The following is a 27,360-nucleotide window of genomic DNA, read 5'->3' as shown; positions in this document are numbered from 1 at the left end:
GCTGGTCAGCATTTATTTTGCTGGTCATCATTTGGTTTCTTTCCTTCTGCAGATGGTCAGGGCAGATAACCATCCGGGCCCCTTATCCTTGTCCTGAGGGTAGCTGGGCTTCATATGTTCTCCTGATAACAGTTTGGCTTCTACTGTTCTCCTGATAACAGCCTGGGCCTCAGTGTCCTCGCCCTCTGGGTTTTCCTCGCCTTGTACCTAGGAAATTCTTTTTAAACTTAAAACTTGTTAGCAAGAAAAAAAGGTACATACATAGCTAAAAAGTATTTAATATGTAATATTCATCTGCGAGAGCCAATATCATAATAAAAATTTATAACACTTGGCACTGCCAAGCACTTCCCAGGCTGTGTGTGACGCGGTGGCTGCCAGCCAGGGGCTGTCAGGAGCCTTCCAGCCGTCCCCCCAGACTGCCAGGCCTGGATGTGGTTCTGCACAGACGCAGGTTCTGGAGGTACCACAGCCTTATCCAGAGCAGCAGCAGCACAGCCTGGCCCTGGCAGAGCCCGCACACAGGGTTTGGAGTCTCTCCACACACCCCAGTGTAGTTCCCAGGAACTTGTGCTCCTGCCCACAACTCCAGCAGTCCCAGCCCAGCCCCTGGCCTTGCAGACACACAGAGGTGCTCTGAGCACATTTTGGGAAGGAGTTCCAGCCCGCAGGAACGGTGGCTGCCGGCAGGCACGGGGGGGACAAAGTCTGCAGGCTGCCTCCTGCAGCGCCCTTCGGCCCTTTGGCACGGCTGGAGACTGCGGAAAAACTTCCACACGGATGTGGAGCACATCAATATTAATGAATAAACACTCCACAGTGCTGTGGAAACTGTATGAAAATACCTGGCTGGTGCATTTTCCAGCCAGGTTCCCGCTTATTAATGGCTGGAATTAAACCAGCAGCGCCCCAAAGCCTCGTTTTACTGACTGCCCTACAAACCCAGTGTGGTGCGTGAAGGAACTCACCCACTCCCAACCATCCAGAGCTCCCAGAGAAGAAACCACGTGTTTAAAACCCCAAATAAAACCACAGCTTTGTTATTCTGGACACCCGCCTGTTACATTCTGTTCGTCTTTCCTGCTTTCCTGCAGAAACAGGGTAGTTTACCCCATTGTAAGCATTTATTTTCTAACTGTGTTATTAATTAGCATTTTCCCTGTGGTTTTGTATTTTGCATCTCGAGGATTACTCAACACAACTGAGTTAAATCCGAGCCACTTCACCCTCGGGTGTCCTGACACCTGCTGTAGCACTAAACTGTGCATGTGGCAAAAATGAGAGTGCAGGGCAGTTTGTGCCTGAAATAAATCCAGCTGAAGCCCCCTGGGTCTTACCCCTGACACCTGCTCACATGGGCTGGGATTTGCAGAGTTTTTTGTTTAGTTTAGTTACCACTGTAAGAATTTTGACAAATAAAAACCTGGCAATAAAATCTAAGACCAAGCTTTTCTTTCTCATCACTGTGAATGAAATCCTTATCCAGACATTTTATACAAAGCATGATAAGGTACAGGGTTTCTCTGGACTTTGTTGATTTTTATCCAAGTTGATATTTTGAAATCTACATCCCAGAAATATATCTCTATATTTATACACAGACACACAGCGTTTTGTTTGCATTCCTTTAGGTGCCTTTCAGTGGCCAAAATAGCATTCCTGAGTGCATAAACATTTTGAGAGACTCACATTTAAAGAAAAAAAAAAGGAACAACAACATTTTTTCAGACTGTGCTTTCTGGACAATATTCTGTCCTTGGCCAGTTTCAGAAGGGATGTTCCCATGCTCTAGTTAACAGCTTAAATACCATTTAAAACTCCAGCTAAGTTTCAGTTTGGTTGCGCTCATCCCTGTGTGCCACAGCAGCAGCAGCTCCCACAAAGCCCTCAGCAGATTGTTCTGCAAACGCAGGGCAATCCTCAGAATCCCTGTTTTCATCCATCCTGGCTTTCCTGGCTTTGTGGTCCCAGTTTCAGCCTGTCAGGCTGTTTCCACGGGGAAACACGGCCAGGCCTTGGTACTGTGTACAATAATTAAAGCACTCGGTGAAAGGGAACTGGCAGGAATAGCAGGAATATTACAAACAATGACAGCAGTGGGCAGACCTTGGGCAGCACCGGTGCCCTGGCAGGTTGAAGCTTTGTACCACAGCGGGTACAAAGTTCTTAAGCAACATTTACACAACCTCTCCTCTGCGGTTCATATTTCACTGGCAGCACAAAGATTTGCTCAGCCCAGCCGCGAGTGAATGTTGGTTTTAATCTCACCCGTTCCGCGTCAATTCCGTGGACACTCTGGTTAGCAGCAGCGCTTCCCCTCGTCGCAGCAGCAGCCTTTCCCCTAGAGAGCCGCCAATTTGTAGTGAAAGAATAATTTCCACAGCACAGTTTCGCCTTGGAAGTGCCACACACACATAAACTCAGCAAATTCCCCAGGTGCAATCCAAGGGGAAGTGTTAATGACACCCAGCGGCTTGCTCGGGACACTGGCTCCAACAACCCCCAGTGAAATGGGCATTCCAGGCTTAGTTCAGCTCCATGATTTTCCCAAAGAACCATCCCAAGCAGGAGGGACCATATATTTGCACCAGATGTATGGTTGCCAAGGGAAACACAGCTCTCAAAATTCCCTCTTAGTTTTAAACTTGTATAAAATCCCAGAGAAATTGCACCCTCAAGGGCTTTATCTTTGCTCTAGGCCACCATTTTGCAGCACCCAAGGGTTGGGATTTTTTTGTTACTTTGTCACATTTTGCTGAGAAGTTAATTAACTTTTCTCCATGTCGTTTAGATTGCTGTTAACCTCCATCTCACAGCAGTTATTTCATCGCTCTTTAAATTGGTTCAGGATTAGGAGATAATCAGGCTGCTCTTTCTCTTCTGTCCTCTCTACTCCAAATAACAAAATAATCACGTCACCATTTGATGTGACAGGGTCAAATGATGATTTTTGTGCTGTTCAGCTGCACTGGGGGGTGGGTGGGTGGATTTTCTCACCTCCTGGGGAGATTTAATAAAATGAAGAAGTTAAAAAGAAGTATGGGGGAGAAAACATTACATAAAACGCTTCCCTGGCTTCTGGATGTGAATGAGCATAGCAGTAACTGATATTCTGGTATTTCTATTGCACTTGTGAAAGAAAAGGCTCATATAGAACACTCTCAAGGCTGTGACTTGTGTAGGATTACTCATCTCTTTCTGCAGGAATTCATGTGTTAGTCTTGAAATCCCCACCTCTCCAGGGTGTCCCAGAGCAGGGCAGCTTTGTCAGCAGAGTTCTGCCCAGCCGGGGCACCCCAGGAGTCCTCTGAAATTACTTGGGGTTCTTTCACCTCACCTATGAAGAAACCTGACACCTCTCGTCCATCTGGTTGTGCCACAAGAAGGGCAGATCTTGGAACTCACTTCCAGGGAGGAAACAATAAACCTGATGGAAAGATCAGGGCAGGTTTGGAGGTCAGACTCAAATAAGAGAAAGCCCTGCAGAAAAGGGCCCCGAAGGGTGAGAAGAGGGATCAGGGAAGTAAAATGAGACAGTGCCATCTAAATAAAGGTTACAAACCTCTGTGAATGGAACAAGGGCCACCTCGAGGGCACTGGAACCTCTCCTCCTGCTGGAGCAAGGCTCAGGGTGCTGCTGCTGTGCCACAAGCACAGACCTGTTTCCTCACAAGTTACTGAGTCTCCTCTCCGGGCACATCAGGACTGACACTCCAAGGAGTTTATCTCACCCTGCCAAGGCACTTCCTAAGATGGGAAGCTCTGGCTGGCTCTCTTCCCAGCATCTTTCCAGGGTTAAACTACAAATCCCAGTGTGTCTCTCAGGCAAACAGTCTCCATGTATTTCTGTGCATCAAGTTTTTTTCACCTGATTTGGTGTTCTCAAGCAAACAAATCTCTGCTTCAGTAATGTCACCTGAGCTGTGACTCAGGTCTTTTGTGTGAGTCTGGTGTGTGGAACAGGCACAACCCCTCTGCATCCTTCCCTGGCCTAATGAGGGCCCAAAACTGCCACTTAAAACTGCCTGGGCTTTAAGTCGTTTATACCTCAGTCATAGACAGAGATTAATAAAAAACCCCGTGGACAGCAGGGGAGGGGGACTGTGCCCCTCTGCCCCTGAGCTGAGGTGTGACCCCACCTGCAGAGCTGCCCCAGCCCTGGGGCCAGCAGCACAAGGAGCTGGAGCTGCTGCAGAGAGTCCAGAGGAGAAGCGGCTTCAAAGTGACAGAGAGGGTTTAGAATGGATATCGGGAAGGAATTCCTCCCTGTGAGGGTGGGCAGGGTGCCCAGAGCAGCTGTGGGTGCCCCTGGATCCCTGGCAGTGTCCAAGGCCAGGCTGGACGGGGCTTGGAGCAGCCTGGGATGGTGGAAGGTGTCCCTGCCCATGGAATGGGTGAATCTGGATGCGTTTAAGTTCCCTCCCAACCCAAACCTTTCCGTGTTTACACAAAGCCCCAGGTACTCTGAAAGCTTTCTGTGATTGTGATTTAAGTTCCGAACACCCTCAGGGCAGAGGGGCAGCCTCACAGCCGCATTCCGGTTTCGGATGGGAGCGGAGCATCCGCCCCAGCGCTGCGCTGCAGCGGGAGCGGTGCGAGGGGGAGCGCGGGGCAGGGAAACAGCGCTGCCGCTCGTCCCCGCGGCACGGCCGAGGACACAGCCGTGAGCGATGCCGTGAGCAGCATCGCCCTGCCCGCTCCCTCTGAATCCGTCCCGGTGCCGGTCCCGGTCCCGGTCCCGGTGTCGGTGCCGGTGCCCGTTATGCGCCTCCCGCCGCCAGGGGGCGCCTCCACCGCACCGCGCGCGCCGCTCTCGGCCCCGCCCCTCCCGCCGAGCCGCGCTGCGATTGGCCGAGCCGCGCGCGCCGCGCAGTGCCATTGGCCGCGACGCCGGCGGCCGCCGTATATATAGAACGCGAGCGGGGCGTGCCCGCAGTCCGCGAGCGCTGCGGGCGGGGCGGGAACAAGATGGCGGTGGCGCGGGCCGTGTGTGTGATGCGAGGCGAGGGGGCTGTGCAGGGCGTCATCAAGTTCGAGCAGCAGGTGAGGGCACGGCCGGGCCGCTGAGACCCCTCCTCGGCGGTTGCGAAGCGCCCCGGGTCCCCCTCTCCAGCCTCCTCCCCGTGGGCAGCGGGGCGGGCTCAGCTCGAGGGCTCTGCGGTTCCAAATGGCCGCGGCCCTCGGGAGCTGCGCCGTCCCTGGTGGTCGGCCGAGGGGCCGCGGCCGCGGGATCGGCCGCGGGATCAGCCGCGCTCCCCTGTGAAAGTACGGGGCTTTTCTGGAAGGCCCCATCAGATAACGGGTACTCCTGCGTTTAGTGAAAAAACCGGGGAAGGAATGTGTTGGAGAGCGTTAAAGGAACACGGACATTCTGGGCAGTGTCGTGGGCTCGTAGCGGGGCCTCCGGTGCTTTCTGTCACCTTGGTGTGGCACGGAGCCGCGTAAAGCTGAAGTCCTTGCGGTGATAAATCCTCTCCTTTGAAGGGTACCGGACCGGTGAAAGTCACTGGGAAAATCACTGGATTGGCCGATGGAGAGCACGGTTTCCACGTCCATGAGTTCGGTGACAACACCAATGGTAAGGTGTCCCTCCGGGCCTCGGGGTCACGGCTGGAAAGTGCCGGCTCGGCTCTGAAGAGCTGCTCGTGGTGGGGCAGCAGCACAGCTTGGCTCTCACGGCTGCAAATCTGTGTGAGGAAATAGTGACGCTTCCCGAGGAATTGCTTCCTGGATAATGCTCTGAGCATGTTGAGGCTGGTGGTCAAGACCTGGCATACCGAGCCCTCACCTGAACGCTTGAATAAGCCAGAGTTATGAAATAAGAAAGCTTGGGGCTGAGCCTGGGACTTGTGTGTAGCAGGTGATTTATCTGCAGGGGATTAGCAGGGCATGGCACGCCAGAGGAGCCGTTTGCTGTGCTGGGAGCAGCAGGTTTATCCTGGGATCCTGCCTGACGCTCTGCTGTGTTCCAGGGTGCACCAGTGCTGGCCCCCACTTCAACCCAGAGCAGAAGCAGCACGGGGCTCCCAGTGATGCCGAGAGGTGAGTCCAGGGCACGGACGTGCCAGAAAAACCCTGCTAATTCCTGCAGGGTTCCCGAGGTCACTTAGCCGTGATTTGCTAACTCCAGCGGTTTGTTTTGCTGAGTGTGGTGTGAAATACTCTCCCGGGGGCGTTTTCTGGTCTTGTCATGGCGTGGGAGGGGGGGACAGCGCGGGCCTGATGCTGGCGCTGGGTATCTGTACCTCAGTGGGATGTGGGGCCTGGCTCTTCCCGGGGAGCAGCGCTCCCAGCCCGGTTCCCTCGGTGCCAGAGGAGTGGGGTGTGGGAGAGGAGCCGGGAGCAGGGCTCAGGCAGCCTGGCCTGGCACAGGGACCGGCCTGGGAATGCTCACGTTGGTGTCTGTGAGCGCTCCTCGTGTGGCTGGTAAATCCCACCTGAGCCTCAGGCCGGGCAGAGCTGGATGCGGGCCAGCTCCTGCATGACACAGCATGAAACGTGTGTCGGGGCCCTGGCAGCCTGCTCGGGGCTAAAGGTTGGGATTGCATGGACATTGTGGCTTCTGGAGCCTTGGCAGATCCTGCTCCTGGTGTGGCTGTGGGCAGGGGAGTCCCTTAGGAGGGGTGCAAGAAGTGGAATGTGCTTTTATTAGTGGACAGAAACAATTGGACTGAAGCTTCCTGGAAGCTTAAATCAATCAAATTCCTCAGGGGAGAGCTGCCATTAACCTAGTTTTATAGGACTCGGTTAAAAATACAGAATTTGTGTAAAAAGCTGGTGGTCAGCCCTGGGCCTGCTGAGCCGGTCACCAGGCAGGGATGTGTCAGTATTCCAGGTTCTGAGTCTGGACAGAGGAGCCTGATAGAACAGGATCAGCTGCATTTTGAGTGGATGCTGTGCTTGGGGCAGGTGTGCAGGGCACAGCACACCAGGAGTCCTGTGAAAATTGCACTGCTGGAGGCTGTGTTTTCCAGGGAAGCCTTAGCAGAGATGCAGCGCTGATAGAAGCTGTGTGGGAGAGCTGTATGCCAAGCGATGGGGCAATGCCAGACTGGAATAATCACCCTGGCACTGGCTGGAACTGAGCAGTTCCTGCATTGCCTTTGACCTGCTGTCTGACAAACTGCTTTTCCTAATCCTCCTTAAACCAAAAGCTGTAGCTGCCTGTGCAATAGCTGAGCTGTCATAGACAGCAAAAGCTCTGGGAACAGCGGCAGTGTTGCACCAAGTGTGCAGGAAAGGTTGTTCCACTGGATTTGGGAGCCTTTTGTTATGCTGTGACACAAACTCCCAGGCTTCCCTTGGAAGAGCTCTCAGTCCAGGCCACGTTGTGAGTTTGCCGTGTTTTTGTGCAGGCACGTGGGAGACCTGGGCAATGTGACTGCCAAAGGAGGCGTGGCCGAGGTGGAGATCCAGGATTCCGTCATTTCCCTCTCCGGACCGCACAGCATCATCGGCCGCACCATGGTGGTGAGTGGCCAGGGGCCTTGGGGAGCTCCCGAGCAGGGAGAGGGGGTTTACAGCCATCCCTTTGTGTCTCAAGCGTGGCACTCGACTGCCATGAACCCCAATTCCCTGCCAGCCTTCCAGAGATGTCCCTCTCTGACTCTGCCCCTTCCCACTGTGGGTGCCTGAACCCCTCTGGAGCTGGAGGCAGCTCCAGTCCCAAGTTTCTAGCACGGATACCAGTTTGGCATCGTGTAATTAGTCTGGTGGTGCTGCTGCTGCTGCCAGGATCCACAGTGGGATCAGTTAAGGTGCCTTCCCTTCTCTTGCAGGTGCATGAGAAGCGGGATGACCTGGGCAGAGGGGGAGATAACGAGAGCAAATTGACTGGAAACGCAGGCCCCCGCCTGGCCTGTGGAGTGATTGGCATTGCCAAGGGCTAAGTGTGGCACCTGCAGTGCTCCTCCATTGCTGCTCTTGCCCTTCCTCCTGCGAGCTCAAGATTTGTCATTAATCTCCTGCTCCTCTGCATCCCACGCAGCACTCGCACTCTGGAGACTGACCGAGTTTTGTATGATGTACATTCAATTAAAGTGCCCCTGATGGAAAGGCTCTGTGGTCTCTGCTCATGCCCCTGCTGTCACCATTCCGTGTCACATCCCTGCTGTGAGGGAAGATGTGAGTAGTGCTCCCATCCCAGACCCCGGACGAGCCCCATGCGCTCTGGCAGAGCAGCAGCCCCCAGGTGTGTCAGGGCTTCCTCCCGGGGCAGGAGCAGCATTTGTAGGCTTCAAACTCGTGTAATAAATGTTCTGGGCAGATACACCCGGGTCTGGCTGTCTGTGAACAGGGGACCACCCCACACCTGCCCCTGTTGGCAAGGGGGACCTGAGCTTCAGCATGTGTGTGATTAAATTCCATTGGCAAGAGGTTGCAGGCAGTATCCCAGGAGAGACCAGTGTGTGTCTGTGCCAGCCTCCATCCTGTTCTGGTGTCCTTGAGAGACACATTTCAGGTCTCTCTTAAGAAACAGAGACAAGGAGTCATTTTAATGAGGACTTGTGTCAGTGTTCCTTCCTTCTGTACTTTGGGATATTCATGGAAGCACCAGGCTGCAGTTGGTGGGTAACCCCATTCCACTGAGGCACATCACTAAGGGAACGGGGTAGTAGAGTAGGAATGCTGTAAAAATACTTCAAACTTACATTCCCTGTTGCTGCCAGAGCACTGTGTGAGTCTTCAGCTCCCTGTGCCTCGTCCAGAGGGCTGCCGCTGCAGAAGGGGGTAAGGAGTTGCTCCAGTTTTCCAGGCTCTGCTTTCAAGTCCCTACTGAGGCAGAGAATAGGGGTGGGATTTGGGTGAAAAAGGGCAGCCTTGTGTCTCGTTCTTGTCTCCTGCTCCTTAAGGAGGTGTTCTCAGTGAAACAAACCCTCCCTCCTTACAGAGCTGGGGCAGCTTTTTCCAAGGCTCAATCCTCGATGTGTGGGACACGGGAATGGCCCAGGGGCCTGGCAGGAAACAACCACTGAGGACACTAGTTTTAACACATGGAAGTTGAGGTCACTACAATCTGTAAACAGGTTCTTTCTCTCTTTATTCTGCTATTGCAAGAACATAAAAATAGATGTCCTCTCCCCAGTCCAGAGCTCCACAGTGGCTCTCCCACCCTCTCCCTCCCACAGAGACAATTCCCTCTGCCGCAGGGCAGCTGTGAAAAAGGACTGATGTAAGGAAGCGGCTGCCCTTTCCTTGGGGCAAAATGCCCAACTTTAAAAGTAGAACACACCTATAGCAAGGAGAAAAAACCCATTGACTATGCACAGGATTCATACAGGTTTGCCCCGGCGCTGCTGGGTTATGGGAGCTCTGAGCCCCAGCTGAGCCACGTGGGGTGGGCAGAACGTCCCAAAGTGTCCCTGCCCAGGGATTGGCCATGGAGAAACTGCAGCTGCCCTCGGCACAGCTGACAGAACGTGGAAGTGCTGTGGACAGGAGGTGGACAGAGCAGCTGCCCTCTGTCCCCAGCCCAGGGGGGCACAACCTACCTCTGGCAGGCTGAGGCGGGCCTGGCGTTCCCGCAGGAGCAGCCCCATCTCCGCCGAGGAGGGGCCCAGTGCTTGTCCCAGCCCCGGCTCCAGAGCCAGGCTGGAATTCTGCTGCCTCCCGACAAGTACAAAAGCCGGGGAGCGGGGGCCGTGCAGCCCAGCACACGCTTTGTAACATCGGAGCGGCCCCGGCGGTCCCTCAAGGTGTCACTTCTCAAAAAAAGGCAAATTAAGGGCAGCAGGAACCACAGAACCAGTTGGGAGGGGGGAAAAAAATAAAGCAAAGAATGGATTGCATTGCAAACACTAAAACAGTTAACTCTGCAATTAACATCTTAAAACTAACTTTTACCTGGGGTGGTCAAGTAGCTCATTAAAATGCAGCAATCTAAAATTCCAGAGGACTGTTACAAATAAAAAATTGCTTCTGTGAATCGCTACACAAACAGATGGATTTCCTTTAACAAACAGAACCAAACCAGTCTAATTTAGACTCCGGTACAGCATCAACAGTTCCAACTTTAGGCTGCTGAACACTCCTTTTCCATTTCAGTGCAGCGTAGGAAGAATAGCACACGTTAAAAGTTTGTTACGAAAATAGAGTTTATTAAAAACACATCCCTATTGTTTTGAGGAGCTTTCACCGTTACCTTTTCTTAAATTAAAAAAAAAAATAGAAAGCACTTCTACTTCTGATTCGTAAACTTTTTAAAGTCAAAACTTTAAAAAAGTTACAGCAAAAATGGGTAATATTTTAATCATCTCTTCAGTATTTTATGTTATGTTGTGGCTATTTTAAATAGAAGGGAAGCAGTCAAATTGCTCACAGTGCCCCGCGTCGGGGGCGCAGGGGCGGAAGCGGATTTACAGCACTGTACAACTAAAGCTCGACACTCCAAGCCGGGCTGCGGCCCTAGCGCGGCGCCTCGGCCGCGGAGCCCGTGTCCTTGTCCGCCTGGTCCAGGGATGAGGTAGCCTCGGACGCCGACTCCGGCGCGGGTTTCGCGCCCGCGGGCTCAGCGTCTCCCGCAGCGAGTTCTGAAACAAGTTCCGCGCCCTCCGTTTTGCTGCCGTGGGGCTCGTGGTTTTTGTCGCCTTCCGCCCTGTCTGTCACCTCCGGCTTCTCCTTGCCGCGGGTTTCTTCCTTGTCTCTGCGAGACTCCCGATCCCTGGAATCCCTCTCCCTGTCTCGGTGGCCGCTGGAGCGCCTGTTCCTGTCCTCCGAGTCCCTGTGCCTGTCGCGCTCGGGGCTGCGCCGTCCCCAGTCTCGCCTGTCGCGGCCGCCCGGCCGCTCGTGCTCCCGGTCGTCGCGGCCGCCGTAGCGCTCCCGGTCGTTCTCCACCCGGTTCCCGAAGGATCTCCTCCCGAAGCGCTCCTGGTCTCTGCTGGGCGTGAACTGCCTGTCGTTCCGGAACTGCCGCCCGTCCCTGCTCTCCTCGGGCCCGCCGCCGGGCCCGCCGCCGCCCGGGCCGCCCCCGGGCCGCACGAAGTGGCCGGGCGGAGGGAAGGGCGTTTTCATCCCGTGCGGGGGAGGCATCCCGAAGCCGCCGGGGCCCGGCGGGGGCCCTCTGTGCATCATGTGCGGGGGCATGTGGCGCGGGGGCATCATGGGGAAGCGCGGCAGCGGCGGCGGCGGCGGCATGCCCGGCGGGCGCTGCAGCGGGNGCAGCGGCGGCGGCGGCGGCATGCCCGGCGGGCGCTGCAGCGGGATCAGTCCGGGCCGGGCGCCCAGCAGCCCCGTGGACGGAGTCTGCAGCCCCACCACGGGCGCGGGCGGCGGCGGGGCCACGCCCTGGGTGCCTGCAAGGAACACACAAGGGACAGTCAGAGTCGGCAGGAGGGGACACGGAGCGTTTCCTGCGATAACCTGCGGTTATCCCGGGAAAAGAGCACCCCAGAACCCCGAGCGGAGCTCCCTGGGCTCTCCACGCACTGCCCGGGCAGCAGCGGCTGCCAACGCCGCGCTGTGTGCTGCTGGCAGCGATGACTGTGCCCAGGGCAGCGACTAATCCCTCTTGCCAGAGGATTCCTTAGGGGAGAGCCTCTGCCCTTGTGCAGGTCAGGGAAGCCCCCCACTTCCTCATCTGACTGCAGCCAAAGCCCCTTCCTGGTGTTGTACTTCCAGGTGAAGATACCTCACCCCCCCAGTCGGATTCAAACATTTGCCCCTGCTATCAACAGCAGCTGAACACCCCAGAGCTGCACAGCATCAGCAAGAGGCTCAAGCACACAGGCAGCAGAGATGAGGCTGGAATACAGCTGGAGCACAGCTCTGTTTGCCATTCCAGGGAAAAGGGACACACACTAAAGATTAATTTCTGTAGAATAAACCTTGCAATGTAAACTAAAAGGAAATGCAACAGGTCATTCCTGATTTTTTCTGTAATAGTGTTTCATCCTTTACAGCACAAATTCAGCACCAACTATTTTCCAGTTTTATTCCTAAGCTCTTCAAAGGAGGAAAAAAACTCCCTCTCCAAATGTACTGTCAGATAAAGCTCAGCCCAAAGCTCCCAAGCAACAACACAACGAGCCAGAAGGAAGGAGGAACCCTGAGCTGCAGCTGGGGCCTTCCCACCCCAGGGCAGGTGCCTCCTCAGTCTGAAGCAGGAGCACTGTCCTGTGTTCCCAGAGCCCTCACACTGCTCCATCTGCTCCTGCTGCCCTAGAGACCCAGCCCCTGGCTGGGCAGAGGCAGAACGGAGCACTGTGGAAAGTGATGTTGGAATTAGTGTCAGCAGTGACAGGTGCACGTGGGTGCAGGTCCGTGTGTTCAGCGCTCCTTTCCCCGGCCGTGGCACCTGGCCCCAGGCAGACCTGAGCCTCCTGAGCTTCCCTCTCACCACACCACTGCCTTTGAGGGACATCTCCAACAGGAACCTTTTCACCTTTTCACCTCAGTGCTCTTTCAGTTGATATTGGAAGGAAGCTGTATTTTGCCAGTGCAAAGACTCTAGTGACATCTTGAAGTCCATGGTACCCTCTCCCCTTCCCCTCCAAGCAGTCAGACACTGCTCCACAGGTCACTCTTGGAGAGAAATGGCCCAGTACCAACAGCGGTTTTTTTCTGCGTTTTCCCCTTTCTCTAAAATGCAGAGCCCTCCCCCCTCCTGGTCAATAACCAGGTCTGAATCACCCAAGTTTAAACTGCTCCTGTGACAGAACTGCGGATCTGACAAGACAGACTCATAGGTAATGATGTCTCTCAGAAATTCTGAGGTTTGGAGATACTCTCGTTGGTAAAAACATCTTTTAATCTTCCTCAGAAGATTAAAACAAGGCAGAATAGAGTAACAGAACTAAAGAGCTGAAGTTCAGCCTATGCTTCTGCTTAGAAGCAGCAGAGCAGATGTGAGTTACAAGAACATGAACATGAGGTGAGGGAGGGAAGTTTCACATTTAATTTCTCAACCTTATTTCTACTCAGACCACAGCACTGAAGCAACATAATGGTACCTGGAACTCCATTCTGAACTGCATCGGTGAGAGAGCTGCACACTTTTGATTTTCAATTTATTTTAAACATCAAGTGCCTTCAATGCCGAGGCTAAAGCAACTGTAGAACTACTGGAGTTTCCTCACTCTGCTGACAAATCAGGCACTGACTAAAAACCTGAAGAGCTGTCCAGAAACACATTCCACTTTACTGAAAATGCTCAGGGAAATTCATGGTACAGACACACACACCATGGCTGGGGCAAGTTAAAGTCCTGTTCTGGTTTAGGAAGTACCTGACATTCAAGCAGTTTCTTGAACTGGGTATGAACTCCCTGAGCTCTGAGAGAAACCCTGAGGTGATTTCCTGACCCAGCTTGTCCTACTGGAGCCAGTTCCCTCACACCTGACACCTGCTCCTCTGTCCCAATGTGCAAAACCACACCTTGCCTTCCCAACACACTTCATTGGTTTTGGAGGAGCAACCATCATACACCAAACTGGCCCAAGTTTTGTCATTTGACTCCTACAACAAGTAGGAGTGCTCAGGCTGGCCTGAAGTATCTTCTGTCCAGAGAGGGCACAGGAGCCATCCTTGTTGCTTTGATAAATGAGGTATGAAGCCAGATTTCCATGTCCCTGTGACCCAGATCTGATCATCTCTCCTGGACAAAGCTGGACAAAGCCTACGTTCCCTTGGGATAATTCCCATGTTACCAATGCTGACACACCTGATTTACTCTTACACAAACTCTGCTCACTAAGTGGTTCTAGTAACTTTCAAGCCCTTAAATCACTTCCCAGCACATGGAGCTGTGTGGTTTCTGTCTGTCCCAGCACACAAACCTCATGGAAACACATGGAACAAGCCAAAAACTCACAGATGCAGCACAACAGCAGCAGGTTTTCACTCCACTTTGAAGCTGCTGTTCTCCAACATTCTGCATATTCTCCAGTGGGGAATGTGGCATCTTACAGCTACAACATTAAATACTGCCAGGGAATTCTTGAGAGAGGGACCATGTAGTAACTCTGGTAGGTTTTTGCTGGAGTTTGATATGGAATCTTGCAGAGCAAGTCAAGACTGTAAAGAAGGCCTGAACTAAAGGGCCTAAATATGGAGTTACAGCTGAAAAATCTTGCCAAAAATCACAACATTTTGAGACAGTCACACCATGAGGGGCTCAGAGAATGCTGTATTTGTGTTTTATGATTTAATGCAGATTACAAAAATCACTTCAGAACAAACCATCAGCAAAGAGTAGTAACTGAGCTTGCACCACCAGGAAGTGATTGATGGGATGTCCAGAATAACTTAGCTTTGATTACATGTTATGATCCTTGTAAGAATTTGGGTAAAAAGAGCACTAGATCAGGACCTACAAGTGCAATAGGGTGTATTTCACCAGGGTAAGAGATCACAGAATCTGAGTATTCCAAACACAGCATCTGCAGTCTCTTACTGGCCCAAGCTGCAGCATTTGCTCAATGCTGGGAACATGTGGACCAATCCCAGGGGATTTAAAGGCTGTCATTTCCTGCAGCAGGCACATGTCACAGGAGCCTACAAATCCCCTCTCTGCAGATCATTTCAAATTCCCTGAGCACACATTCACTGAGCCATCACACATCCTGTTCCCATGAACAACAAGGTGTAACAGCAGACAGTGAGGTCAAGGGCACAACTGAATCCCAATAACCTGACAGTGGGCTTTAGATAAAAGCACAAAACTCCAGACCCAAAGTCCAAGAGACATCACTCCTCTGAAGCACAACCACGTCCTGGTTGGAAGGGATGAAGGAATTAACAGTGGAGACACAAAGGAAATCAGTGGAGTTGAGAAAGAACTTATGAAAGGGTATGAAAAGTTACAATAATCCCTTTAGAATTACTTTGTAACATGTCTTAGAATGTCTAGAATCCAAGAGCTCCTGTGTTTCCTAGGGATTACAGAAGTGTTCCCAAACCAGAAGTTTGGATCTCTCCCACAGCCTCTTCCCAGCAATCTTCATCCCTTGAGTCCAGCCTGCTGCAGGAGCTCTCCCATCCTGCCCAAGAACCTGGAGAACATTTCCTCATCCTTTCCCAGGACACTCTCTAACCTCCCACATGCAGGGCTAGTCTCAATGCAAGAGTGACTCCAAGTGCTTTTAAGAAGAGTGTAATTTGTGCTGAGAGGTTTTAAAAAGCCAGGACAACTGATATTAACCTTTTATTTCTCATCACATAAAATATTACCATCTGTTTCTTCTGGTTTTTCTGTCTCTGTTTTCAGACTGAACAGTGCCCTGCAACTCCAGGATGGGTTTTACATAACTCTTTAATTATAAATAACTTCTTGAAATTAGACACTCCCCACCATTAAATGCTACAGCTTCAGCAAGCACACAGATCTCAGCCATTACTCCAGGACTGCTCTGTGAGCTCTAAACCCTCCCCTCACTGACAGAACTCACTCTGACCACACAGAGAACTTGATCTGCCTCAACCGCTCAGGAAATGAGTTAACAAAAGCAAAGGCAAGTTACTGATTTCCAGGTTTCTCAAATTCAGCTTCCTTGGATTTTTAAGAATAAAAAGCAGCTGCTGTCCAAGGAACTGATCTGTGTGTCTGACATAGTTCAGTCTTTATTTTGTATAACCTTTTTGTTATGTGTGCAGAGATACAGCAAAGTGCAGAGGAGCCTCACACATTCCAAAGGCCTGGAATATGAAGTGCAGGTTATGCTGTCCAAGACAGTGAAACTCCAAAATTCTGTGCTACCTTTACAGAAAGTGTCATTCAGCAGGAAGGTGTGAATTTCTGAAATTCCTAACAAAATTCCCTGACTCCATGGTGTCACCACAGAGGCTCTTAAGATTTTCTCCGTTCTGAAAGGGTCTTCTGTCAAGCTTTCAACATGAAGGATCCATAAATCATTAGTCATGGAAATGACTGATTTAAATTAGTCATCTAAATTAGATGGAAAATTTAGCCCTCACATTCAATAGAGCAGTGAGCTCTCAGGGAGACAAATCTAATTTTCTTCAATGTTCACTGAAAATTCTGGGCAGAAACTCACTAACACAAAATTAGCTTTTTCTTTCATTCACTGATTCATTCATTCATTCATTCATTCATTCCTTAGACTCTCATGTAGAGGCCTAAAATCCCATAAATGCAGTAATCTCACTAAAGTTTGTAGGGAACAAGTCTCTTGAGTATATTCTTGACACTTCTTCACCCATCCAAGGCCATCATAAAATAAGCATTTAGCAGAGCTCTGTAACAGTTCATACTCCCTTTCAAAATCTGACCAAGTTTGTATCATATTAGGAAAAGTAATTAATGCAACATACTCCCATTACTCTGGGTTTACTAAGTAAAAAAAATTTAGTAATATTTAAATATCTTCTTACAAAGGTTTCAAAACCTGTCCTACAGCAGGGCTGAATAAAAGCTTTTGGTTTTCTGTTCTATTAAATAATGTATCCCATCCTCAGAAATTTCAAAAATACACTAAAAACAGTTTCTCTGCACATTAGTTTTACATATAGTTGAGTCTAACATCTGGTTCCTATGTCACACACGTGTTGCTGTATGTTCCTTTTCTACACTGTATAAAGCTTCACTTGCTGAAAGTGGACAGCATTTGAATTTGTAACTTACACATCATGGCTTTGTTTCTTCAGAAAACAGATCTTCAACAGTAAAAAATATTGACTGTTTCTTCTGTGCAAAACTAAGTCTCTAAAACTGATTTCAAAGCTAACAGTAGGACAGAAATTCCAAAAATGTGCTTCCCTTTCCCCTGGACTGTAGGTCAGTAGCCAAATCAAAATGCTATTTGAAATGTAGGGAACAATGAAGTGCAGAACTTACGGAGGAGGAACTTACCAAGGAGTGGAACAGCCTGGGTGACGGGAGCAGGGACACTGGTAGGTGCTACAGGAGGTGGAATAGTGCCATAGATTTTGGAAGTGTCAGTACTTTCAGCGTTCCCTCTGCCTCCAGAAACTACTGTTGGGATGGGATTTCCTACTGACGACTCCTTTGTAGCATCCTCATTCCCACCAGTTGCTGTAGCTGAGGAACAAGGAAAGGACACATTCAACACCAGCCAGCAATTCCTGCAGGATCCCTGCCTTCCACAGGGCCCAACACTTACAGTTTGGGATGTTCACTGCCGGAGTGTGCGGGACAGAGACCGGAGGAGTTATGGGAGGCGGTGGCCCGGGAGGAAGGAACCCTACAAGAAGCAGAGGAGAGCCCTGAGTGCCCCCCAGGCACACCCCCCTGCAGCCAGTGCAGCTCTGGGCCCAGCAGGGCTCAGGCAGGCACACCCCACAAACCTGGAGGTAAATGCAGCGGGTTGAAGCCGGGCCGGAGGAATGGAGGCGGCGGCGGCGGTGGCACCCCGGGGGCAAATCCAGGAGGGGGGATTCCTAAAGGTGCTGTGAAAGCAGGGGGCTGGAGTGCACCAACCATGGGAGGCCCTGATGGATGGGGGGGAACCTAGGAAAAAGGAAAGGGAAAGATGGGTTACCCCAAAAGTGCCCCAATGATTCTCTGTCCCACTGGGGATCTTTGTCCAGCTCCACCAGGACACCTCAGCGAGCTCAAAATCACGGGGGGGACTTGCACAAAAGATGCAGGAGCACTCCAGGAACTCCCATCACTGAAAACACCAACACTAGTTCTGTCTGCCTTTGAAATGAGAGAAAAATTTCCCTCTGTGTTAAACAGGTACTAAAGTACGTTGGTAACTCACCTCCACATACCCCTCCCACAGCGCCTGGGATTTGTTTCCACCCAGCATGATGGATTTCCAGACAGGGTCCACTGAATGCTCACAACTTCAGAGCAAGTAAAAACCTCTGCTTGTCTCTTTCTCACTACCTGAGTTTGCATATTAGAGTGACTGGTGTTTTGTTTTGCTTTATTTCTGATTTATAGCAAGCTCTGAATTTAAATTAGGTCTGATTTATGGGATTCTCCTATTTTAACACTGACAAGAAACTACTGATACAAAAGGAGTGGAGTATCTGCCAATAAGAAAAGCTTTTAGAGAAGCATTAATTAATAAAACAAATAACAAAAAACAGCCAATCACAAAACCTGAAGATGCAATTCATCCCTTCTATAACCAAGATTCTACTACAGTGATTTCTCTGTGACTGAGAGAAGAGAGTTACCATTCATGGCATTCTCTCCCTCCCTGAATTATTATTTAAAGTGAGTTTTTGTTTATTTCTGTGGAACACCTCTCACCTGTGGAGGAGGTACTGTTATTGGTGCAGGCATGGGAACAGGAATTGGGACAGGTAAAGCTTTGGGAATAGGTGACACTGGTTCATTGTGTGCAGCTTCTGCGCCTCCATTCTGAGCCACTTCATTTTCAGACTTCTTGGGAATTCCCTTCCACTCTGTCCAAAACAAAATCCCAACAGACACAGATCAGACAAGCAGTGCCACATGAAACATGCTTTGCCATGTTTCCAAAATTGACCTAATTGAAAACACTCAGGTAATAACCAGCACAGAGCAAAGAAGCACTGATTTCTGACAATAAAAATTCCAAATGCATTTAAACTCAGCAAGCACTGAAACAGCAAGTAAACTTGTTCCTTTATGTAGTCATTTAACAGTCCTTTGCACTGACAGTATTTATACACACCCAGGATTCTGTTATATTATCTGTGACAAAAACCGTAAGGCTTTTTGGGACAAGCTTTCAACAGGTTCATTCTATCGCTCTCAGGCAAGAAGGCAGCAGCTTTGGCACTAATTTGAGAACTAATTTCTAAAATATCCAACATCTTCAAGCCTCAAATAAGGAAAAGGAGAATAAAACTATAAAGAATTACAGCAAAGTAAGAGAAATGTCAAATATAGCTTTAAATTTAATTTATGGAAGAAATAGCTCCTATAGCCTATCAGAACTTCCTGGGAAGAGCACAAAAAGAGGGATCAGCGAGGGAGCACTTTGGGAGAGAGAAAAGCACTGAGAGGACTGGAACACACTGACATTATGTTCATGATTCATTATATTTTTGTTTAAAACACAACTGATTTTTGTGTGTTCAGCATGAAGAGATAGAGCACGTACAGAATACTTGACAGCTAAGTGGGCAAACTGGACAGAATGGCCCAACCCTGAAATAAAGGTTCAATAACAAAGCATGCAGTAACACTGTACCTGGACTAAGGGTCTCGTTGTCCAGCATTCCTCCTTCACAGAAACTTTCAAGATCTTCAGGTTTGACTTTGTCCCATGGTATGTATGTCACACCCAATTCTACATCCCAATACTGCTTGTAGTCTGGCTTTATTCCTTTATTCAGAGCCCAGGCAATCTTGGGGGGAGGGGGAAATACAAGTGGTCAGCAAAATATTTCCACCTTAATGGATTTAAGATTTCATTCTCACAAAACAGCACTTGAGGGCGAAAAGTAAAAGGTGGAAGTGAAACAGCTACAAAACTCCTGAAGTAAGTTGCTTTTAAAGCAGACTTAGGTCCTATTCCTTGGCTTGACTCTTGCACACCATTTGTAAAAATGTATAAAGCCAGCTGCTTCTGATGATCCCCAGCCCCTAAGATTAATTCCATTTCCCTTTGGAGGACAGTGTCACACTAATTTGACATTCTACAGAAGGAAGAACTTCATTAATTAATGCACATTTCCTTATTTATTAGTACTCTTTATAGGATTATCATATATAATGAAATTCTGCTAGGAGACAAATAACTGGCAATGATAAACACACAGTGCCAGTCCCCTGTAATGAGCAAAAGGACAACATTTCTGTTGATTACACAGATATCTCTCAAGGAAACTGATACAAGGTTCCACTAATCCCACTACAGACAAGAAATAATAATTCTCAAAAACCATTCACTCATGCATTTCTTCAGAATTTTACAGAATATCATCTCCAGAACACATATAAGTCTGAAATACCCCCAAGGAATTCCCCCAGCACAGACCAGACAGGATGACAATAACTGCAGCAGCTTTGGAAGGCCTGACATTTTCCAAGCATTACCTTGATGGATTTCTGGTTGACTTTGAAGTTGCCTCGGCTCAGTTTCTGGAGGGCTCTGTTGGCATCTTGTCTGTGCACCATGACAATGTAGGCACATCCTCTGGGCGGTATCATCTGTGCAGGGTTCAAGGGGAAAAGTTCATCTTGTGGGTCACAAACAGTGAACAACACACAAATGCTCAGTTACAGCAAGCTGGGAGGGACAGCAGGGGCTGTTCCAAAAGGGAATATGGAAGTATGGAAGGAAATGCTAGTTTAAGAGGCTAAGAAAGCTTATGGAAATTCTCATTTCTAGTGAACTAAAACTTCCATGACTTCTCAAAACTTCCAAAACTCTAAAATACAGCTGACTTTTGCATATTTAATCCTTTCAAATTGTTAAACAATAGCGTTCATGTAAATTCTAACGTCTGGCAATTAGTTACTTTGTTGGAATGCACAACAGTATCCCCCTTTGCTCTGCCAGCTGCACCTCCACATTCACTTCTAGCTGCAGATTCAGAATAATTTCTATTTGTAATGAATTTGAGGAAAAAACTCCTATGATCTTTTACAAAATTTAGGAATAGGAAGAAAATTAGTCATTTATTTTTGTTTGTTTGAATGAATGAAGTTTTTGAAGTTACTGGAACAGCTATAATTTCTATATAAAATACAAATACAGCAAAATAAAACAATAGTTCTCCGTGTTTATGGTTAAAATGAAAGAAGAGCAACAAGAACACCAGCTTGAGAGTCCATACTCCTATAATCAAATAAAATGAAGCAGCCAAGGAACTCAGAAGCATGGGATGTAATTCTGCAGCCACAGCAGGATTTTTATGAAAAAGGGATAATACTCTGTATTACCCCACAAGCATTTTTATACTGCAGGAAACCAAAGCAGCTCCCTCCATCAGCCACATGAATTGAAAGCACAACACACAGGAAATGAGAGGCCAGCTCTTTGGAATGTATCAGGAATAACTCTGCCTCAGAGCAGCCTGGAGAGAAGTTCTGCACCCAAGCATATCAAAGCGGCTCACGCTGCACCCCTTCTACTCACATTGATCGACTCAATGGGGCCAAACTCCTCCAAGAGACTTCCCACATCCTGCTGAGTTGTCCTTTTGTCGAGCTGTCCTACCCAGAGCGTGGTACTGCAAACTACAACCAAGAGTTAGCACAGGTGCTCAGAGCCACTGCTGACACAAGCTCCTTAGAGGACATATAAGCAACATTTATCCCATCTGAAGCCAGGGTGACAACCAGGAGAGGAGCTCAAGGAATCCCCCAGGCTGCAGATTACTGCAGCAACACTGAATACTCATCCAGGTTTCCCACCAGAGATACAGAACTGCAAACTTTGACAGCCAACATGACAGAGCCTGGGAAAGGTGCTGGCAGCAGCACATCTCACAACACTGCCAGGGAGCTCCCACTCAACAGCCACCAGGGCTCTGCAGGCCTTTACACCCCTGGGACTGTCACTGCTCAGGTCTTGGCTCTTACAACACCTCAGGTGTTTGTCTCTCTTATGTAAGAAAGAATGTTTTTATTTTACTTGATGACCCTGGAGAAGATTCCACACTCCCAAGGAATATTCAGAAGATAACTACTATGTTTGTTCTATAAACACTGGCAAAGCCAAGGTTCTAGCAAAAATCCAAACATAAGCCTGTGTGTTTTCTAGGTCAAAGTCCCCTTCAAGTTGGAGAGGTACACAAGACTGAATACTTGAAAAACTGAAAAATTGTAATAATTTACAATTAACTCTAATTCTTTTTGTTCAGTCTGCTTTACTTTATATGTCTCAAAGGAAGGAAAAGAAAAACATGGGGTTCCAGCTTTTCCTTTTCTCATTTTACAGCCAAAATATTTCTAACTTGGAGATACTCCAGAAATGCTAAACAGTCTACTACGAAGTGTGGTGAAATTCCTACCAGGAATCACAAGGCAGTTAACTTTCGTTCTGCTTGGATGAGCCTTGGAAACCACAAGTAGGAGCACAAAAACTTTGAAAGTATCACCCAGACAACGGCATTACTGGCAGGTGCAGAGTCCCACAAGCAGGCACCAAGAGAGCAGACTCACCACTGACAGTCTCTGACTTGATCTGGGGCAGGCCCTTGGAGCGGCGCTCCCTCTCCCGCTCGTGCTCGCGCCGCTCCTGGGAGCGGGACTTGGGCGAGTGCCGGCGCCGGTCCCGCGAGCGCGAGCGCCGGTGCCGCGAGCGCCGCGAGCGCGAGCCCGACCGCGAGCGTCTCCTCTTGGGGGACCTGTGGGGACCAGAGCCATCAGAGCGTGGTCAGCGCTTGCCACCCCGACACTGACACACGGTTAAGGGCTTAAATACCCCGAGTTCCGTCAATGCGGGAATCCATCAATCCAAGCTCACCCACAGGCATTCATAAATTACTGCGGTAGCTGATTTGAACAGATGATTACTTTCCACTATCTCATCATCTACTAATTTTGTCTTGAAGCTGACCATCAACACTGTGTCCACTTCAACACTGGAAAGTTACACTGCATCAATGAGGCAAATGTTTATTCTTTTACAAAGAAATGGCTCAAAAAGACTATAAATAGAATCTGCCACTAAAAATGTATTTTACATCATGTTCAAGTTCTAAACCACTCAAGCTGTGGAAGACCTTCAGAGAAATCATGTGGAACTTGGTGAACAAGATGACTGGCAACTAAAGGGAGAGTGGAGCCAGATCTGCTCGGTCAGCTGGGATGTGACACACACACTCGGTGACACGCAGACATAGATCACAAATGTTTTCATACAAAAAGTGCTTTTAGAGAGCACAGGCAAAATTAAACTATCACATTCTGCCTACCTAACATTTATTCTGGACTGACAGGCATGGAAGTTGCTCTCTCCCAGTGAGAGAGAACTGCATAGATACCATATTTTCTCTAGAAGGGAGATGACTTTAGAGGTTCATGTATCTTAAGAGTTGCTATCTGCTTTTTATTCCTGCACTAAAAGAACTTTCAGTCGTTTACCTTGATGCAGATCTAGATCTTGATTTCCTACTGTCGGAAACATGCCTTTTTCCCTCCTGAATGGGTGGCTGTTCCACTTCCATATCCTAAAAAGTGAAGTTGACAGCTGTTATGGGTGAACAGCACAAGCATTTTATTTCTTTTTATGCTGAGACTAAATTAACAGCACTGAAAATACATTGAATATTCAAATGTGTGAAATTAAAGAGTAATGTGACTCAAAGGCTTCATTCTGTGGTCACTAGCAGAGAGAGGGTCCAGTACTGCAGGTACTTAATACAGCCACTGAAAAGACACCATAGAAATAATTTACACAATTCCCATTTTCAATTTGCAAATTATTGGTTTTCCACATTTTACCCCATCTCAGCACCACCTGCATCCCCACAGAATATGATTTTATTCCTTAAGATCAGTCAGTGGCTCCTCCTGCTCCATCATCAAAGTCCCAGGCAAAGTGAGATCTGATGCAACTTTTCTCCAAGATGTTATAAGAAACTACTTTAAGCCTGAAGTATGCTGGAGACAGAAAAGGGGTAAGTGCTGGAGCTCCCCAACTGTCTCCCAGCAGAACCAGCCTCATAGCCGGCTGTGTCCTGGTCATCCTGACATTTCTGCTCCAGGACAATCCACACACATTTGGGAAAGACATGTATGAGAGCATTTAAGTTGCTCTGTTCACTGCAAGGGCTGCTCACCTGCTGATGGGGTTTCTGCAGGTGTGGCTCAGCCTGGACTGGGAAGGGAGACTGGAAAGTTGGCTGCACTGGCGCTGCTGGAGGCATCACTGGCTGAGCCATGGGTGGGAACTGGGGGGTAGGCAGGAGACCAAAGCCCGGCATCTGCCCATTCGGAGGAAGTGGCACCTTGGGAGAGGAAAAAACAGAATTCCAGCTAGGAGAAGGAATTACATTTGCTTCCCAGCAGGCTCAAGTGAAGTTTTATGTCTGCTCAAAACTCACAACAAAAGATGGGGGAAAGATGAAGCAAGCCAAGCATTTGGGTCTACACCCAAAAGTAACAATCTTCTCCTTCAAAGACTGACTAGGACAGACTCCAAAAATAATATGTTTCTTTGGGAAGATGGAGGGCTAAGCCACATTCACTCTTCACCAACAGGAAAATCACTTCCTTCCTTCTGCACCGAAGAAAACAGCAAAGGATGGAAAACACAAGAGGGGGACAAGGGAAAAGCCTGGGGTTACCTGGTGCCGCATCGGATCCTGCTGCATTCCCATCATCCGCTGCTGAAAAGGATCCATATTTGGGAGCTGAGGAAATACTGGCTGCTGCATGCCTTCTCCTGGAAAACCACTAAAACCAGGAATATTTTGGTGAGACAAGTCAATAAATGCACAATTTGTCTTTATTTTACAGATTTCTATGCACATTTACACATTCTTGCTGTTATTTCAGACAGAACAGTTATCTTTACTATGGTCCTGTTTCCAACAAAAAAAGAAAAGGAAGAAAGAGTGGCCTCTGGATCTCTTCTCCACTCTAAGAGTAGTCCTTTTGCATTTAAAGAGATGCTACACAAAGGTTAGAGCCTCTTTTGCCCCTCTACTTATGCAAGCTTGCTAAAGATCTCAGCCTACAGAAATATTCCAGGAAGATTTTCTGCCTTAGGCTAATTCTCTTCCTTTGCAGTTCCTCTTTTGGGAACAAAAGAAGCAGTGCTTTTCTCCACAGGGAAAATAAACTGGCTGTACTTTTGCTGTACGAAAACATTTTGGTTTGGGAGGAAATAGGGCAGAGAAGGGGGTGTGTATCTCACGAGGATTACAGTGATGCCCATCACTTCCTGATTCAACACACAGAATGGACAGTGCTCAGGGAATTCTGGAGCTCTGTGCAGGTAACAGACCTGCTTGCAGGATGCAGCTGTGCAAGAAACTCAGCAGGATTTCAGGGGGATAAAGGAATTAGATGGTGATGGGAAATGGAACTTTGTAATGTCTGAAGACAATTCTGAGAAGATTTTGGACAGATGAGTATTTTATAGAGAGAATTACTGAGCTTGTGTGCCCAGACTGGGAACACTGGAATGCCATCCTCAGGGATGTCTTGCACACTTGTGAGACGCTAAGGACAGAGGGCATGAAGCACTACCAACAGAACATAAACATGCCCACAAGCCCCCAGCTGGGCAGACACAAGCAGTGCTTATGTTTGACCTACCTCGTCTTTCTGAACTCCAGAGTTCCATCTGCGTTCTAAATCTAGCTATTTCCTTCAGAGGCACTCAAATGAACTACAACTCTTGGACATAAAGTGCTCAAGGTGAGAGACACAGTCAGAAAGCTGATGACAGAGTTAGTGGTTCTGGTTTTGAAAGCAGGGTTTAGATGCAGATACAGAGAGAAAGACAGGGGGCCACATACTGAAGCAGGGAAAAAAGAAATATGGACTAACCCCGGCATTGAGCACCATCCAGCCTGTGCACTGAATGAGAGAGAGGTCCTGTGGAAAAAACTGGGATGTGGTCATGTCATTCCAGACTTTATCATAATGCACAGTTGTCCTGGTATGAAAGACAACCAGGTTTGGTCTGCTAAGGAAGGCAGGAGCCTCTCTTGAAATGGAAAATGTAAACCCCCTCCCTCCAAACTATTATAAATTTGAAATCAAGGGGCTCTCAGACAAAGATATGGGAGTAGGAATAACAGCTCTTTCCTAGGAACATTAAAATACAATGCAATAGTACAAAAACCACTGACAGAGTCAGGATACAACCTGACACCCTGTTGGCCACGTGTTGCTAGCACTCTCACTAAATGGTGCCTGCAGTCCTCCTGCACTGACAGATGGGCTTCTGCTGAAGCAATGATCCTGTACAAAGGCTGCAGTTTTCCTCTGAAGCTCCAGGGCTGCTGTAGGTGGGTCCTGGTTTCCTCTGGGAATCCAGTGGAGAAGGGCTGACTGCGGTGTTCCAAATCTCAGATTATATCCAGGTAGGAATGCTCAGCTCCTCCCCCTGGGTGCAGCATGTCCCAGTGGGATGATGGAAGTTTATCAGTCATGCAGTGAGACTCAATGGCCCATGAACAGAAGATTTCCCCCTGGAGGGAGGATGGGTGGTGGCAGAGATAAAGAACACTGCCCCAACCTGGTTTTAACAGCTGGTAACAGAATACAGACTTGTGGTTACATCTTGCAGTGCAACCCAAGACATTATTCACCCCTTATTCTATTACCATCTGCATCATACCCAAATCAATGCGCTCTTTAAACTCTCTCTCTCTCTCTATATATATATATATATATACACATATACAATGAAACCCTACACACAGTTCCTGCTTAAGATGAGGTTTCCCTGTGGTACACAACGGATTTCTCCATCTTTCTGCATTACCCACCAAGTGTAACCAGGTCCTTGAGGAAAAACAATGCCACGGACAGGTTTGCCTTTGCCTGAGATGGGACCAATCCAAATAGTCTTTCTTAAAGTACCTTTCATGTACCACAGGGACTTTATCTCCATCCAGTGTGCAAGGGTTCAGACTGGGCAGGACCAGCTCGATTGATGGATCCTCTGGTGTTAACCATCCAGGTGGCCTTTGCTAAGTTCATTTCCCAAATTTTGAAGGTCCCTCTGCCAAGTGCCTTCAGGGTAGTCTTAAGCAGTCCCTTGCGTCGTTCAGCTTTCCTGGCAGCTGGTGCATGATAAGGGATATGATATATCCATCCAACACCGCCTTCTCTTGCCCAGAATAAGGCTGTTCTTGAAATGGGTCCTATTGTCTGACTCGATTCTCTCAGGGGTGCCATGTCTCCACAAGACTTGCTTTTCCAGGCTGTAGCATGAGGCACAGGGTCGGTTTCCAAACATCCAGTGGTGGCTTCCAGCAAGGTCAGCACATAGCACTTGCCTTGGCAGGTTTGGGGCAGTGTGATGTAGTCAATCTGCCATACTTGCCCATACTTGTATTTGGACCAACGCCCACTGTACCAGAGGGGCTTCAGCTGCTTGGCCTGCTTGATTATGGCACGTCTCACAGTCATGGATATGAGTGACCTGAGGCATCATGGGCCCATTGAGCTAGGAACAGCTTGCCCTTTTGTTGCCAGTCTATCTTTGACACCTCTATCTTAGCAGCCTGATCCACCTGCTCATTGTTTCCGTGCTCCTCATGAGCCCGACTCTTGGGGACATGGGCATCTACATGATGGACTTTGACAGGTAGCTTCTCTACCCTAGTGGCAATATCTTTCCACTCATCAGCAGCCCAGATTGGCTTTCTTCTGCATTGCCAGTCGGCCCTTCTCCACCTTTCCAGCCATCTCCACAGAGCATTGGCTACCATCCATGAATCAGTGTAGAGGTAGAGCTTTGGCCACTTCTCTCTTTCAGCAATGTCCAGGGCCAGTTGAACAGCTTTGAGTTCAGCAAATTGGCTTGATCC

General features: G+C 48.9%; 2 protein-coding genes and 1 long non-coding RNA gene across 5 annotated transcripts in view; 1 reads left to right on the top strand and 2 right to left on the bottom strand.

Moving 5' to 3' along the window:
* Positions 1–260: 260 nt before the first annotated feature.
* Positions 261–3,731, bottom strand: LOC117245307. 2 transcript variants are annotated; one of them, XR_004499905.1, is made up of 3 exons: positions 3,563–3,731; positions 3,338–3,427; positions 261–3,000 (listed from the first exon to the last, which is right to left on the bottom strand). It is a non-coding gene; the product is annotated as an uncharacterized LOC117245307 (long non-coding RNA). The 2 variants fall into 2 exon arrangements; XR_004499904.1 differs by having other exon boundaries at positions 261–3,427; positions 3,563–3,730.
* Positions 3,732–4,911: 1,180 nt separating this feature from the next.
* On the top strand, positions 4,912–8,269 carry SOD1 (superoxide dismutase 1). The gene is made up of 5 exons (XM_015651740.2): positions 4,912–5,043; positions 5,485–5,578; positions 5,973–6,042; positions 7,356–7,470; positions 7,779–8,269. Exons 1-5 carry the CDS (start codon positions 4,969–4,971, stop codon positions 7,887–7,889), a joined length of 465 nt encoding a protein of 154 aa, XP_015507226.1. The 5' UTR covers positions 4,912–4,968; the 3' UTR covers positions 7,890–8,269.
* A 1,542-nt stretch (positions 8,270–9,811) lies between these two features.
* The window catches only part of SCAF4 (SR-related CTD associated factor 4), a 37,848-nt gene continuing 20,299 nt past the window's right edge, over positions 9,812–27,360 (bottom strand). Inside the window, exons 9-21 of one of the 2 annotated variants that reach the window (XM_015649078.3) lie at positions 25,367–25,414; positions 24,157–24,265; positions 23,650–23,817; positions 22,952–23,037; positions 22,028–22,212; positions 21,000–21,100; positions 19,955–20,068; positions 19,107–19,263; positions 18,179–18,333; positions 17,260–17,422; positions 17,076–17,156; positions 16,805–16,993; positions 9,812–11,291 (exon numbers count right to left, since the gene is read on the bottom strand). In XM_015649078.3, coding sequence (XP_015504564.1) covers positions 10,405–11,291; positions 16,805–16,993; positions 17,076–17,156; positions 17,260–17,422; positions 18,179–18,333; positions 19,107–19,263; positions 19,955–20,068; positions 21,000–21,100; positions 22,028–22,212; positions 22,952–23,037; positions 23,650–23,817; positions 24,157–24,265; positions 25,367–25,414 — 2,443 coding nt within the window. In that variant the 3' untranslated portion in view covers positions 9,812–10,404. The remainder of the gene's footprint in view (positions 11,292–16,804; positions 16,994–17,075; positions 17,157–17,259; positions 17,423–18,178; positions 18,334–19,106; positions 19,264–19,954; positions 20,069–20,999; positions 21,101–22,027; positions 22,213–22,951; positions 23,038–23,649; positions 23,818–24,156; positions 24,266–25,366; positions 25,415–27,360) is intronic. The other variant, XM_033518998.1, reaches the window with a different exon arrangement.

This window comes from Parus major, chromosome 1 (genome assembly GCF_001522545.3).
Source record: "Parus major isolate Abel chromosome 1, Parus_major1.1, whole genome shotgun sequence".
Lineage (NCBI taxonomy): Eukaryota > Metazoa > Chordata > Aves > Passeriformes > Paridae > Parus > Parus major.
This window is presented reverse-complemented; position numbering and strand designations above follow the sequence as displayed.